Below are 18,077 nucleotides of genomic sequence, written 5' to 3'. Positions count from 1 at the left end.
CTGTGCTTAGGCAAGCAGGATGGGAATGAGATACAGTATTCTAATCATTGCTACCAGTGCTGGATTCATAGAGCAGGGAGTATGCGCCACTGTTTGCACCTCTGCAGGGCCCACACTGTCAAATGCCCGAATACCAGCTGCTTTTTCACTCTTCACTGTGGTGATAATATGTTTTTAAAATCTAAGGTTTTATTTTCTTTCCTGATTTCAGGCATAATATCTTAGAACAATTGAAGATAAATGTTTTGGAAACAGTGTTTTGAATGCATTCTTTGCCTTCTCCCCCGCTAAACCCCCCTTGTACTAACAGAAAATGCAGAATATTTTTTTTGGTGACAGGACTCCACAGCCCTTCTTTCCTCTCCGTGACCCCTGAGAGGAGAGCTTCTGGAGTCCTGCAGAGGCTCCACCTTCACTTGCTGGAAACAGGAGTCTTCGTGAAGGTTGTAGGGGTGATCGGTAACGTGGAGATGTCGGTTTTCTTTTTCAGGGCATCTTTTATGACCAAAACAGTGCCTTGTGGAAATGAACTTCATAAGTTCCTCATCTGGGACACTGCTGGTCAGGAACGGGTAAGAACGTGCTGCTGCTGGCTTTCTAGGGAAAATCCTGGGGGGAAAAGTGCCAGCGACCAATGGTTTCTTTGTATTTGGCAAGACTACTGGTTGCTAGCGATAGAAACCCAGCTTGACATAATTTAAGCAAAAAAGGAAATGTACTCTTCAGCTATGAGAAAAAGAAGGGGGCAACATCATCTTAGGGTGAGGCTGAGTTCCATTCCTGCCAACGTGCTGTCCAGGGCGTCCGTCTCTTATTTGGTTTTCTTGGCTTGCTTACCTTTATTTTATTTATTTTTAATTTTTTATTTATTTTATTTATTTATATTTTTGGCTGCACTGGGTCTTCATTGTTGCGTGCGGGCTTTCTCTAGTGGCGAGCAGGGGCTACTCTTCATTGCGGTGTGAGGGCTTCTCGTTGCGGTGGCTTCTCTTGCTGCAGAGCACGGGCTCTAGGTGCGCGGGCTTCAGTAGTTGTGGCGCACAGGCTTCCTTGCTCCGCGGCACGTGGGATCTTCCCAGAGCAGGGCTCGAACCCGTGTCCCCTGCATTGGCAGGCGGATTCTTAACCACTGCGCCACCAGGGAAGTCCTTGGCTTGCTTGCCTTTAAATTGACTTCCTTTTTAGGCTGACCCACCAGCTTCCCTTCCACGAGGGTGGCGAGGAGCCCTCATCAGCAACCCCAGGAAGCAGGCACCTCTTCCCAGACCTGCCCCTGGGGTCCTTCTCCACCTGGTCATGTGCTTGGGGGGCTGTGGCGCCCCTACTGGTGGGGCCAGGCAGTACACTTACCCCTGGAGGTGAGGGCTGCGTTCAGCTGCGCCTGAACCCTGCTGGCTGGGAGCCGACGGGCTTTGTTCCCTGAGGAAAGTCTGGGTTCTCTTGCTCGGAAACAGGGCGATGGACATTGGGCTACCAGAAACAGCAAATGACTGCTTTCTTATTCCTGATTCTTTTTCTTTGCTGAAGATATTTACGGAGAAGATTACTCAAGAACCTCACATCTTTAGATTTTAAGAAGTGAAATAACAAACACCAGCAGACTGTCTAGAACAGAGAATGTGTGTAGTAAGTAGAGTGTATGTTATCAAAGTTGAGAGGGGTGGCCAGGAGAAGTGAACACAGCGGTAACCGATACTTCGTCTTCAATGAGAGCTTTCGGCCTGATCAAAACTTTCACCAGAGCTTGTGATCGTGGAGTGACAGGTTGAACTTCCCCTGATCTGGTCCCAGCTCAGACGTCACCTTCTCTGCCCACCCTGCCTAGAATGTCAGCACTTCCTCCCCGCCCTCCCCACCCCATTTTTCTCCATAGCCCTTACCAGCCTCTAATACACCACTGAATTCACTTATCGATTCTGTGGACCGTCTCCCTCTCAAAGAAAGAGAATCCAGGGTTCAGGATAATCCATCATTTTTCACCATCAGCTCCTAACAAATCAAGTGTGTGTTTATATAATTTTCGTTTTCTATAAATCCACTCTTAAAATGAACATTCCAGCGTTTGTAGATTAAGGCATTTCAGAGATTTTCTTTTCTTTAATTGGGACGAATCTTCTGTCCTACAAATGCTAACCTCATTAGAATGTCTTCTATTTCTCTGTGGAATTGAGAGTGCAGATATGCACGTATGAAGCTGCTGCCTGGGGCCCCTCTTTCTCTCTGTTTCCTGAAGTGAGGGGGATGGATTCCAGGGGAAATGTCTTCTTAGGGACCTCTTCTGCATGTACTTGTGTGTTCTCTGTAGTAGATCTGCTAGTTTTTTGTTTTGGGAGTTTGAGGGGTTGTTATTTAAACTTAAGCAGTGAGATTTTCTTGCTCCCCTTTTTACTTTTGCCCATGAAATAGTTGCTTTTGCAGCTGCTTTTATTGAGTGTAATAAGTCAATTTTACATAGATCTGGCAGCACTGCGGCTTCTACCGCCGGCTGCCGTGTCCTGAAGGCTTGTTGTGCTCCAGCCCTATGCTGAGTGCACTCTGAGCTGGGGACTGTCTTTATCTCCATTTACAGGGGAGGTCACCCAGGTACAGAGAGGTTAAGTAACTTTCTCAAGATCACACAGCTAATAAGGTGTAAAGCTGAAATTTGAATCCAGCAGTCTGGGTCCTGTGCTTTATAGTTCTGTTATGATAGAAAAATCATACAAAACCATACAGTTGAAAGTGAAATTATCCAAAATCCCAACCCCCAGGTATTTCCACTGTTGACATTAGGTGACCATCCTTCAGATAGCTCACTGTGTGTGCTGATAATTTCATATCAATGGGATCATGAGTCTTTATAATCTGCCGTTTTCCCTTGATAATAGTGTCCTTAAAGGGAGATTTCTGTATAATCTAAACAGGACATTTGACATTTACTTACTTATTCCAATAAAATATTCAAGGGGTCGATTGCTTTTGATGAAATTTGGCTCTAAAGTGACTATTTTAGTTTGGAGTCTGGCCCACTTAGCATCTCAAAGCAACATAGCAATAAAATTTTTTTCATATGACTGTATTTTTAATTCTTCTAATTGCTTTTCTAAAATTTGACTCTTAGAGGTTATAGACACCTGTGACTATATTACTGTGCCTATAATTTGAAAAGTGTTAGCCTTGTAAGTGCAAGGCACACCTCCGTACTAGTGATTCTCTTTATACTTCAGGGAAGAGGGATGGGGTTTGGGTGGTAACTTCAGGTGAATCCAGTTTGTGGAGAGCGACTGAGCCGTATCCACCCAGACTCTTGGTTGTCCGATCCCTCTGACCCTCGAAGGGCTGGTGTGTGACTCCCGGCTGACCTTGTCTGTGGTCCCCCTGTGCGGTCCCCTGTCTCTCCAGGATGGCAGTCTTTCAGTCGTTTCGGCAGCTCGTTGAGGGACTTAATCGTGCTCGTAATGACGTTCCCTCGTGTTTGAGCTAAAAATAAATTCCTTGCTGTTGCTGGTGCAGAGTGCTGTTGGTTCTCTCATTAATTGTTGGAGTCCAGTGCGTTTTATTTTTCCTCCTTATCTTCATAGAAATCTGCTGCTGTTCTCCTTAGTTTTCACAACGCTAAACAAATCCAATCTCTTTGGATTTATGAGTTGACAATATCAAGACAGATTTCTGTGTCCTCAAGGAGGGAGACTGCTGAGTGCAGTGCTTTGCATATGTTAATTCCTCAAAATTAGAGCAAGTCTGTGTCTGCCTGGCACACACGGCACTTCCGTCGATGCGCTACTTACTGCCGGTACTAATCCTGCATTATACGTGTGGCACAGATTCGTACTCTTGAAAGTTTGTTTTTCCCTCTGGGCACTGAAGATGTAAAGGGATCCCGGTTCTCCTGTCCTTGTATAAGAGTGTATTCATTCTTTTTTTGTTTTAAATTGTATTGAAGTATAGTTGATTTACAGTGTTGTGTTGATTTCTGCTGTATAGCAAAGTGACCCACTTATACATATATATATTCTTTTCCATTACAGTTTATCACAGGATATTGAATATAGTTCCCTGTGCTGTACAGTAGGACCTTGTTATCCATCCTATATATAATAGTTTGCCTCTGCTAATCCCAAACTCCCAGTCCTTCCCTGCGCACCCCGCATTGGCAACCACAAGTCTGTTCTCTGTCTGTGAGTGTGTTTCTGTTTCATAGATATGTTCATTTGTGTCGTACTTTAGATTTCACATATAAGTGATATCATAAGGTATTTGGCTTTCTCTTTCTGACTTGATTTAGTATGATAATCTCTAGGTCCATCCATGTTGCTGCAAATGGCATTATTTCATTCTTTTTTGTGGCTGAGTAATGTTCCATTGTATATATGTACCACATCTTCTTTATCCATTCCTCTGTTGATGGACATTTAGGTTGTTTCCATGTCTTGGCTATTGTGAATAGTGCTGCTATGAACATAGGGGTGCATGTATCTTTTCAAACTAGAGTTTTGTCTGGGTGTAAGAGTGCATTCTTTCTTAATATACTGTCTTAATTTTGCTTTTTGTTCAGCCATATATGATGGGCATCCTCTAGTTCTTTCAATGGCAAATGGTAATCCACCGAGTGCCTCTGTAAGAAAAATGGTTTAAAAGAAATGTAACCATTTCCAATTGATTGTTGAATCCAATTTGTTAACAGCTTACCATTTTCGAGATTTGTGCATTTACTTTCCTGCTCCCCAGAGGGGTGTTGCGAGGGAAGAGTGCCCGTGTTGGAGCTCGGTGGGGGCTTTTGGGGTTTCCACCCTGCCCTGTTCGCATGGGTGCTGGTTTCCGCTCCATGCTGATCTGTGAAGAGGACCCGCGGTAGGTGAGCAAAGCCCCTAGAAGGATGCACTCAGGAGCTGCAGCTCAGGGAGAACCCCGGGAAGAGAAAGGAACTTATCTGCCCAGGTCTGTCGTCCCATCGTCAGAATTTGTGAGGGGAGATGAGACTTCTGTCCCACGGTATCAACACGTCATTCCTTCCCTCCGAGTGTCCTTTGATTTCCTCCTTTGTTTTTTCACTTAAACTGGGGACCAGCATATCCTCATTGCTATTAAATATCACAATGTGAGATGCAACCTTCACTTTCTAGATGTGTGCTTCTAGATCCTTCTGTGCCTGCTTTAAAACACAATCACAATCTATAGAAAAACGCCATTGAAAATGTCAGTATCTTGGGAAAATGTCAGGCTTCCTTCTCTTGGTCTGATCCATCAGAGCAGCATTATTTTAAGAATCTAACCTGGAAAAATATTAGCATCATCTTATTCTTTTTTAAAAAATTAATTAATTAATTTAATTTATTTATTTTTGGCTGTGTTGGGTCTTTGTTGCTGCACGCGGGCTTTCTCTAGTTGCGGCGAGCGGGGGCTACTCTTTGTTGCGGTGCGCAGGCTTATTGTGGTGGCTTCTCTTGTTGCGGAGCACGGGCTCTAGGTGTGCAGGCTTCAGTAGTTGTGGCACGCGGGCTTCAGTAGTTGTGGCTCGCGGGCTCTTAAGTGCGCAGGCTTCAGTAGTTGTGGCACGCGGGCTTAGTTCCTCCACAGCATGTGGGATCTTCCCGGACCAGAGCTCGAACCCGTGTCCCCTGCTTTGGCAGGCGGATTCTTAAGCACTGCGCCACCAGGGAAGCCCTCATCTTATTCTTTTGTGTCGTTTGGTTAGAGTCAGTGTTACAGCTGTCTGTCTTTCCTAGTAGGCTGCCTGAGCCGTAACGGTTGCATTTGTGTAATTTTGGTTTCAATTGAACCACAGTCACAGACTCCACAAAGGCGAGTTGATGATTCCGTTATTAGCATAAAAACTCTCCAGTCCTCTGCAAACATCTGAAGTTGGATAGACTGGCTTCTGAAATCAAGCTCATTGTTTTATGCTTTTTAAGGATGAAATTGAAGAACACACATACAGACTAAAAAATAGCCTCCCCTCAAATCCCCCAGCCCTCGGCTAATTTCAGTCTCTAGGTTTTCCTAAGCTGGACATTTCATATAAATGGACTCATGCAGTCTGTGGGTTTTCTGTCTTCTTTCACTGAGCATAACGTCATCAAGGTTCATCCGTGTTGTAGCTGGGTCAGTACTTCCTCCTTACGGCTGTTTATGTTCCATCGTATGGATTACTACGTTTTGTTTGTCCATCCATCAGTCGATGGACGTTTGGGTTGTTTACACTTTTTGGCTTTTATGAATAAATAATGCTGTGAACATTCTTGTACAGGGTTTTGTGCAGATGCATTTTTAAAAATCTCTTGGGTATGTATCTAGGGGTGAAATTGGTCGTGACTCTTAAGTTTAGCATTCTGAGGAGCTGCCAAGCTGTTTTCCAAAGTGGTTGCACCATTTTATATTCCTACCAGCAATGCATGAGGTTCCCATCTCTCCACATTTTCGCCAACACTTGTCTTTGCCTAACTCAGGGTCACTGGATTTACTCCTGTATGTTCGTCTGAGAGTTTTATAGTCTTAGTTCTTACATTTAGCTCTCTGATCATTTGTTGTTACTTTTTGTGTATCTTGGTAAGAAAGGAATTCAGCTTCATTCTTTGTATGTCAGTATCATACACACAATTGAGAAGACTATTCTTTGCCCAGTTAGTTGTCTTGGCACCTCTGTTGAAGATCAGTTGGCCACACGTGTGAGGGTTTAATTCCTGACTCTCGGTCCTATTCCTTTGATCTAAAATTTTCCTGTCGCTTTGTAGTAAGCTTTGAAATTGGGAAGTATGAGTCCTCCAACTTTGTATTTCTTTTTCAAGGTTCTTTTGGCTCCTCTGGGTCCCTTGCATTTCCACATGAATTGTAGGATCAGCTTGTACATGTTTATCGAAAAAACTCCAGTTAGGATTTTGATAGGGATTGCATTGAATCCGTAGTGAGTTTGAGGTTGCCTGCTCCTTAAGCCTTGAAATTATAAGTGATAAGTGAGTTTCACGCTGTCTTTCATCTTTCTGGAGATTACTCGTGATTTGGAAGTGCAGTCTTGACCTCACAGTAGCACCTAAAGAAAAAATGTTGAATAAAGTATTAAACCTTTTAAATGTTCAAATGTGGTCCCTGTAGTAAGTTCATGTAGTACCATGAACAAGGTCATATTTGTGAGGTTATCACTTACAATGTACCAAACCATTATTAGACTTGAAATTTATGGTGTTTGACTAAATATATTTTTTTAAAAGAAGGAATCAGTCGTCAAAGTAGTAGTATTTGCAGCTGATTTAGTTTTATTTCAGCAATATTATCTAACCCAAGACCAGACTTTATGACTTAATACATACTGCTAATGATAATGCGATCATATTCTGAAACCCATTGGTTCAAAAGGCTTATGGTCACTTTCCTAGTAAGCACACAGACTCTTTTTTTTTCCCCAATTGTGAGAGATTTAAAAGATTCCAGAAAAGATATACTAAAGAGCTATATTGGCACCACCCGGGTTTGTTTAATCTTTACCTGCTCCTTCTGTCGGGGGTTTTCCTTGAGCCCCGGGTGCCTGAAGAAGGAAAAGCCACTGAGGCCCCAGGAGCTGACGGCTTCATGGGTGCCGTTGTGAAGACTTGGGTGCCCGGGCTGGTTAGCGGTACTGCTTGTTCCCCTACTGCGGCTGAATTCCGCCAGCACCTACCAGTCTCCCATCATTTGGAAACTTAGGTGATTGGAGGTCGGGTGCTGGGATGCAGCTGAGAATGCCGTGGCCTCACTGCTGGGTCTGAATGGGTCCTTGAGAAGGAAAAGAGAACTGAAGACAGCAAGTATCTGAGGTCAAGTTCAGGCTCGTTTACAAACATCAAAAGAAACCTGTCTGCTCTCGTTCCTTCTTTCTCAGGGCCCTGGAGTCCATGGTCAGGAAAGTGGTTCACTATTCATAGGCTGCAGCTACAGTCAGAGGAAATTTTGACCTTCAGGAATCCTTGAAGAAAGAGGCCTCTTACAGGCTCCAAATGAGCTGCTCTTTGTTTTCTCCCCTGCTCGCCTTGCAGCCCCTGGAAAGAGAGGCCCAGCTCCCAGCGCGGAGAACACACTTGGAGCACTGCTGGGGGCGCTCCACCCTGGGGCGCCTCCTCGCAAACTTCCATGGGGGTCTCCCTTCAGTGGGAGGAGATAGAGTACATGCACCCCCCTCCCCCAGAGAACAGTGCTGTCACAGTGTGAATCGAGGTCCGAATAAGGGAACTACCCCCTTGCTCCATCACCCACCAAGAACGCTCCCAGAAAGGAAAACTGGATGAAGGTTTTGTGGGAAGAAGACAGCTTAGAAACCTGCAGATGTGCTGTGTGCTATTAATATGAGATCAACAGCTGTCGACGGGGCCGGGTCACAGCAGCTCCTCTTACTTATTTATTTATTTTTATTTTTATTTTTTAAAATTTTTATTGGAGTAGAGTTGATTTAAAATGTTATGTTAGTTTCTATTGTACTGCAAAGTGAATGAGTTATACATATATCCACTCTTTTTTAGATTCTTTTCCCATATAGGTCATTACAAAGCGTTGAGTAGAGTTCCCTGTGCTATATAGTCGGTTCTCATTAGTTATCTATTTTATATATGGTAGTGTTTATATGTCAATCCAATCTTCCAATTTGTCCCTCCCCTCCCCTTTCCCTCCCTGGTAACCATAAGTTTGTTTTCTACATCTGTGACTCTATTTATGTTTTGTAAATAAGATGGTTTGTACCATTTTTTTGAGTTTCCACATATAAGGACTATCATGTGATACCTGTCTTTGACTTACTTCACTCTCTATGACAGTCGCTAGTTCCATCCACGTTGCTGCACATGACATTATTTCGTTCTTTTTTAGCGGCTCCTCTTAGAAGAAGCCCCAGGAGTCTCCTTTAGTTAAAAGTGGTAGAGCCCAAGAGGGGCAGTTATCTGGCGGCAGAAACTACAGGAAAAGAGCCTGACAGTGGTGTGGGAGAGGGGACAGAGCTAGTTGCTCATAGACCTGGTCCCCAGAGTTGTTCAGTGTGTGGGTGTTGGTGTCATTTAGGAAAATAGGACTTTAGGTGCAGAATTGCCCTCCTGTATGTCAGAGATGCTGCTGACAGGAGAGCAAGAGGAAGGACACGTCCATGTACTAAAATAATAAATCCTTCAGGAAACACTGTAAACGTCTCTGCCCTCGGCCAGTGGGATGGGACACTGGAAGTGGGGAAGGGGATGGGGAGTGGGGATCCAGGAGTGGGGTGCGGGAGTCTCAGCCCTGAGCTGGTCTGAAAGGGACCCAGCCCCTTGCCCTCTGCATCCTCCCCATCATGACAGACCCCACTATCTTCCTTTGTTCCCCAGAGGGCATCTCCCTGTCCTGTGGAGGGATGTGATTCCTCTAGGTGAAGATGCTTCGATAGTTGTACTTTTACCGTGTGTATCTAGTCTGGGACTTGACACCCTAAGTGACTTCTAATTGTGAGGCATGGTCTATGCCGCCTGGGTTGAGTCCAGTTTCCCTCTGTGACTCTCAAGCAACCTGGGGCAGAGAGCAGGTCGTGTCTACACGGGGACAGAGGAGTGTCCTCTGAGAGGGACCTCACCCTGTGTGCCTTTATCTCCAGAACAGCCCCTCTGAAGGCGGCGCTTCCACCCTCCACTCCAAGGAAAATGTGCGCTTTGGAGGACAGGGATTTGTCTGTCTTCTTCACCTTCTCTGTTTCCTGTGGCTTCAAACAACCCGGGCTCACGCTCTCACAGGTCTGGGCAGGTTCCTTTGCAGAGGCTCTGGGGAGAATCCGTTTCCTGGCCTTTTACAGAGTCTGCCCACAGTCTTTGGTTTGTGGCTTCTTCGTCCATCTTCAAAGCCAGCAGCAGAGCATCTTCAAGTTTCTCTGACTCTCCTGCCTCCCTCTTCCATGTGAGAGGACCCTTGTGATGACACTGGGCTCACCTGGTAACCCAGGGTAATTGTCCATCCCAGGATCAGCTGGCCAGGAACCCAATGCCCGTCGCTGTGCACCGTAACATCACCACAGGTCCAGGGATTAGGTGGAAACCTTTGGGGGCTGTTATCCTACCTACCAACCCTGAGTCTCCATGGCTTAGAACGGTCCCTGTCACGTGTCAGGTGTCCAGGTGATAGCTGATGAATGAATGAGTAAAGTTAGTGCCAACCCGTATCTTCATCTCTGTAAGCAATGCTTCATTTCAGAGAATCAGCTGATGAGTGGAAAAAGCGTGGAATTTGGGGTCAGAAGACCTGTGTTCAAGGTCTTTTAAGAGCAGTGTGTCTGTGGGCAATTTACGTAATCATCCGGAGCCTCAGCTTTCTCATCTGTAAAATGGGAACACCCCCCCCACCCCATCCCCCTGTCTAGCCTGCCTGCACAGGGTTATTGGCTCATCCTGTGGGTTCTGTCTCCGAATGTTTGTTGAGTTCCTGCTGCTGCCCAGATAGGGGGTCACCGAAGGTTCTCAGAGGAGGTGGCAGCTGAGAAATGTGTGAATGAAGGAGGGGGCGAGCCATGTGGGTGTGGGTGGAGGAGGGTCCCGCTGGGGGAAAAACCTGGGACTCCTTGTGGCCGCAGGTTCAGGCCTGGTGCCCCAGCGATGAGGGCCTTAGACACCACAGTCCAGGGGGTGGATTTTATGCTAAGTTAGACAGATGTTGAACAGGAAGGTGACACAATTTGACTTATATTTGAAGAAAAATCCTTCTGCTTTACAGTTAACATGATATGATGTCAAGCGTTTGCTGCATTGGACTCCAGTGGTGGGCGTGGGCTGGGCGGTAAGGGGGGGCGGATATTAGGGGCCGCGGGTCAGGGGTGCTGAGTCGGGGGGATAAGAGCACCGACGTGCTTTATACTCTGCTCCCTTCTTGTGTGTGTGTTTGAAAATTTCCACGATAAAAAGTTAAAAATAGATTCGACAGTGTATGTAAACAAATATCACAACCCAGCAGTAAAAGATAGCATCCCCCACCCCCGCTGTGCAGCCAGCGTGGAGGCCACGGCCACATCTAAATGCACTGATGGAAGCTTTGGGACAGTGGGTCACGGGAGGCCGAGCTGGGCTCAGGAAGGCGATGCACGGGGCGGGGGGCAGCTTTCCCCGTGGCTGCATCGGGGGCCAGCTTTGCTGGCACCGGGGTGGCCGGCCCCTGTGAGTGCGGGGTCGCCAGCTCGCGTACGATCCCGGGTGATGCTCTGTGGTCCCACTCCGCGGGGGACTCGCCTCCACGATGGGACATTGAAGCTCAGAGGGCCGAGGACGCAGAGCCTGGAGGAGAGAGAGGGAGACGTGACCCCATCACCGCTTTTCCTCCGATGATTTAGGGGCAAGTGGGGCACACGTGGTTCTGCACTTATAGGACCGCTCCCCACCCCCTCGCGCCAGCCAACTGGACTGAGAGCTGAGGGTCCCCGTGGTTGGGTTTTTCATGGGTGGGAGAAACGTGAATTGCTACAGCGCTTCGCAACCTCGACTTCTGTCTTACGCATTATTGTAGGGATCAGAATAGGCCAGCTCACGACCTTGTCTTTTAAAACACACTGATCCTCTTCCCCTTACTCCCACGCCGACACCATTTTTGTGGAAAGACATTTGGATTTGGCCATATCATTTTCTGCTACAGAAGGTTTGCACGCACCTTGTCAGGCGACCCTAAATCGCAGCTTCCTCCTGGGACTTTTGCTTTAACCCTTTGATCTCCGAATGCAGAGGAAGCCCTTTGACATTAACTGGCGCATTAAAAGAAAAGAGAAAGCAGAGGGGGAAAAAATCCCCTCTCATTGCAAAAGTAGTGTATCCTCTTAAAAATTTTTTAAAAAATAATTAGGAAATATGGAAACAAGTGATGGTTTGCCTGTAATGGCATTATTCAGAAATAACCATTTTAATAGGCTTTTCTATTAAACTTTACGTATTATCGGATTTTAGGACATCTGAGTAGGCATATTAAATAGGCCTCTGCTTTTCTGTGGAGAGGGAGGGTCTGTGTAAATCTTAGAAACGCTCTTCTGAATGACACAGAAAGTACATTCAGTAGTGGTTTTTCCATTCAACTTTTGCCAGCTGAGAATGTCGGAATGTCAGGAATTTTCCTCTACCACTTCCCTCTTTGTTTGAATCCTGAGGGACCTCGGGATGTATTTTGGCTTCTGCCCTTGAGTGTGCGTGGCCCTGGTGTTGTGGGGGAGGGTGAGAATTTCTGCTCGAGCGCTGGCCCCCGAGACAGACCAGCACTGGCTCCCAGGCTGCGTGGAAGCATCTCACCAGGGACAGAGCGTTCTCTGAAAATCCTAAAACAACCAGTCCCTGAAGTTCCAGGACCCGATGCCATAGCCCTCTGGCTTGGGTTACTCATCTGGGGAGAGAGAGCCCAGCTGGGGCCTATCCTTGTTTGGAAATTTCGTGTATTTTCCACCACTGCTCATCCTTGATGTGCAGAATTTTGCTGCTTTGGAATTTATGCCACCACCAACCTGCGTGTAAGGAATTTTGCCTGAAGCAGACTGGGTGGTCTAAAGGATTAGGTTTCCTGGAGTAACACTTTCTGCCTGTGTGCTGAGTGTGTGCTGAGTGTGTGTGTGTGTGTGCGTGTGTGTGTAGGCACACAAAGGATGCTGTGGGATGGGAAGAAGGGAGCTTTGTTTTGCAGGTACGGCAAGAGCAGGGCAGGGGAAGGAGGTTCCATGCAGAGCCTGTCTCACCTTGAACCGTGAGTGTCCTCACAGAGCTGGGAAAGCCTGAGCTGTCACCACCCACGCCCCGCCACCGCCACCCCCAAACCGGTACAGAGCCAGACGCAGGTCAACACCCTGTCTTGGGTCTTCATCCTGTGCCCCTAAGGTGGGTCCTCAGGACACTCACTAGGTCCCTAGATGTTAATAAATATTACTTGAAAAAAGGTAAAAAGTAAATTAAAAATTCTGAGTTAAAAGCAAAATAAATAAGTTCCTTTACTACAGAAATTTTCAGAGCCTTTCATGTACTAATAAAACTCCGTAAACCTCCAGGGGAACATTGTAATATGTAGAGTTTCTCAAACTTACATGACCAAGAAACTTTTTTCCCAAAAAGTACTTCAGGGGCACAGGGTTCTGCAGAAAACACTTCTTTGGGAAATACTAAGCCATCTTGCCTCACGTGCCATTTCAGATTTTTCAGAAACTTGAGTGTGATTCCTGCCCAGTATTCCATCACACGGCTAAGCCAAAGTTATGTTTCCAGTCCCCGATGGTTAGACGTGGAGGTTGATGACAAGTTTTCAGCATTACTGATGATTCTAGAATGAATTCTGGTTTCTTTGAGGCCACCTCTGATCATTCCCTTCAGAAGTGGAATTGTTGAGTCAGAGCATATGAATGTTTCAAGACTTTTAAAAAAATTTTAATTTCATTGGAGTATAGTTGATTTACAATGTTATGTTAGTTTCAAGTGTACAACAAAGTGATTCAGCTGTACATATACATATTTTCAATCTTTTTTAGATTCTTTTCTCATGTAGGTTATCACAGAATATTGGGTAGAGTTGCCTGTGCTATACAGTAGGTCCTTGTTGGTTATCTATCTTATACATGGTAGCGTGCATGTGTTCATCCCAAGCTCCTGATTTATCCTTCCCCCGCAACATTTCCCCTTTGGTAACCATAAGTTTGTTTTCTCTGTCTGTCTGTTTCTGTTTAGTAAATAAGTTCATTTGTATCATTTCTAAAAATTAGATTACATATATGAGTGATATCATATGATATTTGTCTTTGTCTGACTTTCTTCACTTTGTATGATGATCTCTAGGTCCATCCATGTTGCTACAAATGGCATTATTTCATTCTTCTTTATGGCTGAGTAATATTCCATTGTATATATGTACCACATCTTCTTTATCCACTCCTCTCTCGATGGACATTTAGGTAAGACTTTCTAAATACATTGTCCAGATGCTTTCCAGAAAGGTCATGCCCACTTATCATTTTGCCCGTTGCTGGAAGTGGGAGCAGCACTTTGCACCTGTGAAAGCTGAGGGTCTTAGAAGCTCAGAGAAGGCCATTGCCTTGCCCTTACCCTGTAGACATCCAGCAATTACAAACAAACAGTCACACACATGAACATAAACAGCCTCTTCTTTTTTTTTTTTTTTTTTTTTTTTGCAGTACACGGGCCTCTCACTGATGTGGCCTCTCCCGTTGCGGAGCACGGGCTCCGGACGCGCAGGCTCAGCGGCCATGGCTCACGGGCCCAGCTGCTCCGTGGCATGTGGCATCTTCCCGGACCGGGGCACGAACCCGCGTCCCCTGCATCGGCAGGTGGACTCTCAACCACTGCGCCACCAGGGAAGCCCAAACGGCCTCTTCTTTTGAGGGACGGATTGACTGTTAACAATGCCTGCGCTTCTTCTAAACAAATGTCCCCTGAGAATGATCTGAACACTTTAATCTGGCATTCTTGATATTTCGTTGGATAGTTAGGGAAGAAGGGATTTTTTTTTTTTTTTTGTGGGAAGAAGGGATTTTGAACTGGCACCTATTGTGTTGATTTTGAAATAACCTTTCAAGGTGAGATTTTTAAAAAAGTTTTATCAACCTCCTGTGATTGAGAACTTTGTTTCTAGAAGAATCTTTTATGAGAGTGTTTCACCAGTCTTAATTCCAACCCCACGGAAATGGAATGATGTCATATTGAGTGTTGAGGCTGCTTGTGGCTTTTGTTTTATATTTGTAGGGGAAAAGTATACACATTGTAGGCCAGACATGATTTATCTTTTTGTCCTCCACAAACATTATCCTTTGGCCAACGCATTACTGGGTTTTGGAACTGAGACACGAACTTTAACTCATTAAAACCCCCAGGTCCCTGGTAATAAAGTTTAAGTGGCTTCATCTACAGAGTTATTTCAAAATGATTCCATTTGGAGGAAGGAAAGAGCAAGTAATGCCTTATATACAAAGCTCTGGTAAATAGTTCACGCGACCTGCACAGTAGTGACCGTTTCAGATTTACTTCACGGTGTTACAGCTGAAAACGAGTTCTGTCTTAGAAAATCCACGATTGGCTCCTCTTTGTGTATACATTTTGTACTGACTCTCCTGCTTCGAGTGTGTAAGTGGACCATTCTTAGACGGAGGCTATTTTGGAAAAATAGACATTTTATATAATTGGGCTAAAAGGACACTTTCTATGTATTCCTTTCCATTAGCAAAGCAGGAATGTTTTAAAAAATACATGGCTTTTTTCTCCTTTACGGCAGGAATTCTGATTTTGGTTTCTGCATCTGGAGTGGGTTGCCAAAGGATGGACTAAAAATAGATTTCTGATGCCTGACAAGGACAACAAACACAGAGCTGGGCAGCCAGTGCCTATGGAAAGGCTCTGTCCTCAGTGACTCGTGGTCAGCGGCCATGGTCCTCCAGCTGGGAACTCCTGGGTCCATCCTGAGCTCCACCCAACCCGTTCCCTTTTCCGAAAGCCACACAGGAGCAGGGCAGTTTCTCATCAAGGTGGAGATTGCACGAGGGCCGTGGGGCTGGGGTGGGTGGCCTGCTTCTTTGCACACTCTGGTGAGGCCACACTAGCATCCTGCAGTAGAAGGAATCCTCGGCTTTGGGTGTGCTTCCAGTTTCCAAATAGGATCATTTCATCTTGGCCAGTGTTGATTCAATGAAAAGTATTGCACGGGAAGTAAGAATGAACGATGGTTTTATTGTTTGCCAGAAAAACATCAGGATCCGAACTTTCTCTCCCTGCTACCCCCTCCCCCCGACTCCCCAGTAAATATGGCTACTTTTTTTTTTTTTTTTTGTGGTATGCGGGCCTCTCACTGTTGCGGCCCCTCCCGTTGCGGAGCACAGGCTCTGGACGCGCAGGCTCAGCGGCCATGGCTCACGGGCCCAGCCGCTCCGCGGCATGTGGGATCTTCCCGGACCGGGGCACGAACCCGTGTCCCCTGCATCGGCAGGCGGACTCTCAACCACTGCGCCACCAGGGCTGCTTTTTATTTTTATTTCTTTTTCTGTTTTTAAATTTTATTTTTATTTTATATTGGAGTGTAGTTGATTTACAATGTTGTGTTAGTTTCAGGTGTACAGCAAAGTGATTCAGTTGTACATATGCATATATCCGTTCTTTTTCAGATTCTTTTCCCACATAGTTTATTACAGAATATGGAGTAGAGTTCCCTGTGCTGTACAGTAGGTCCTTGTTGATTGTCTGTTCTATATATAATAGTGTATATATGTTAATCCCAAACTCCTAATTTATCCCTTCCCCGCACCTTTCCCCTTTGGTAACCATAAGTTTGTTTTCTATGTCTGTGAGTCTATTTCTGTTTTGTAAGTAAGTTCATTTGTATCATTCTTTTAGATTACACATATAAGTGATATCATATGATATTTGTCTTTGTCTGATTTACATTCACTCAGTATGATAATCTCTAGATCCCTCCATGTTGCTGAACATTATTTCATTATTTTTTATGGCTGAAATATGGCTGCTTTTAGAAAATTTAAAAATCATTTAAAAATCATCATAAAAATTTATACAGTACAGACTCTTATGAGGAAAAGGTACACGCGATGAGAAATCCCACTGTTAACATTTTGAGAAACATTATGTTATGCTTATACACATGGACCCACCCAGACGCATTTTACCCAAAATTATATTATGCTGCGCCTGCTGCTCTGAGACTGTTGTTTTCATTTAACGGTATGTCAAGGATATCTTTTCCTATAAATAAAAATCCTCACCATCATTTTAATGGTTGTGGCATTTCCATGATATACATAGAACGTTAATGAATTCTCTATGATGAACCTTTGGGTTGTTTTGAATCTTTTTCTCCCATTTACCACATAGGGATGAGGATCTTTGTGTGACGATCACAAAAGTGGAACTTTGGGGTCAAACGATACGCACATTTCAACTTTTTGTTATATGTTACCAACAGTAGCTTTGAAAGAAGATCTCTTTTTTTTAAAAAATAAAAATTGTATATGTTTAAGGTGTGCAACACGATGATTTGATGTGTGTATACATAGTGAAATGATAACTGCAGTCAAGCTAATTAGCATATTTTCTCTTCACATAGTTACCCTTTTTAAGTGGTGAGAACATGTGAAATCTATTCTCTTGGCAAATTTCCAGGTTCAAGTATTATCAACCACAGTCATCACTCTGTATATTCCATCTCTAGACTTACCCGCATAGCTGCAGCCTCGTCCCCTTTGATCAGTGTGTTCCCAGCCACCCCTACCCAGCGCCCTCAGTTCCTGCTAACCCCCACTCTGTTCTTTGCTTCTATGTACTTGACTTTTAAAAAAAATTGATGTATAATTGTCATACCACATTATGTTAGTTCCAGGTTTACAACATACTGAGTCGGTGTTTGTATGTATTGTGAAATGATCACCACAAACAGTCTAGTTCACATCCTAGGTAACATCATCACTGCACAGTTTAAAATTCTTTCTTCTTGTGATGAGAACTTTTAAGATCTTTTCTCTTAGGAACTTTCAAATATACAATACAGTATTATCAACTATAGTCACTATGCTATTGATTCCCTCCCCTGCCTTATTTATTTTATACTTGGAAGTTGGTACCTTTTTTTTTTATATAAACTTATTTATTTTTGGCTGCGTTGGGTCTTCGTCGCTGCGTGGGGCTTTCTCTAGTCGCGGAGAGCGGGGGCTACTCTTCATTGCGGTGCGCGGGCTTCTCATTGCGGTGGCTTCTCTTGTTGCAGAGCACGGGCTCTAGGCACGCGGGCTTCAGTAGTTGTGGCTCGTGGGCTCTAGAGCTCAGGCTCAGTAGTTGTGGCGCACGGGCCTAGTTGCTCCGCGGCACGTGGGATCTTCCCAGACCAGGGCTCAAACCCGTGTCCCCTGCATTGGCGGGGAAGCCCGGAAATTAGTACCTTTTGACCACCTTCACCTATTATGCCCACCCCTACCCACGGCCTTCGGCAACCTCCAGTTTGCCCTCTGTATCTGTGAATTCAGTTTTTGTTTTTAGATCCACATGTAAGTGAGATAATATGGTATTTATCTTTCTCAGACTGACTTACTTCACTTAGCATGATGCCCTCAAGTTCCCTCCGTGGTATTGCAAATGGCAAGATTTCATTCTTTTTTATGGCTG

At 45.0% G+C, this 18,077-nt stretch overlaps 1 protein-coding gene across 2 annotated transcripts in view; it reads left to right on the top strand.

The window, feature by feature from the left end:
• RAB31 (RAB31, member RAS oncogene family) overlaps window positions 1-18,077 on the top strand; it is a 112,122-nt gene that overhangs the window by 44,527 nt on the left and 49,518 nt on the right. For both annotated transcript variants that reach the window (XM_060028666.1, XM_060028667.1), the window contains exon 3: window positions 491-572. In XM_060028666.1, coding sequence (XP_059884649.1) covers window positions 491-572 — 82 coding nt within the window. The remainder of the gene's footprint in view (window positions 1-490; window positions 573-18,077) is intronic.

Source organism: Delphinus delphis, chromosome 13 (assembly GCF_949987515.2).
Source record: "Delphinus delphis chromosome 13, mDelDel1.2, whole genome shotgun sequence".
Lineage (NCBI taxonomy): Eukaryota > Metazoa > Chordata > Mammalia > Artiodactyla > Delphinidae > Delphinus > Delphinus delphis.
Note: the sequence above shows the minus strand (reverse complement) of the source record. Positions and strands in the feature narration are given on the sequence as shown.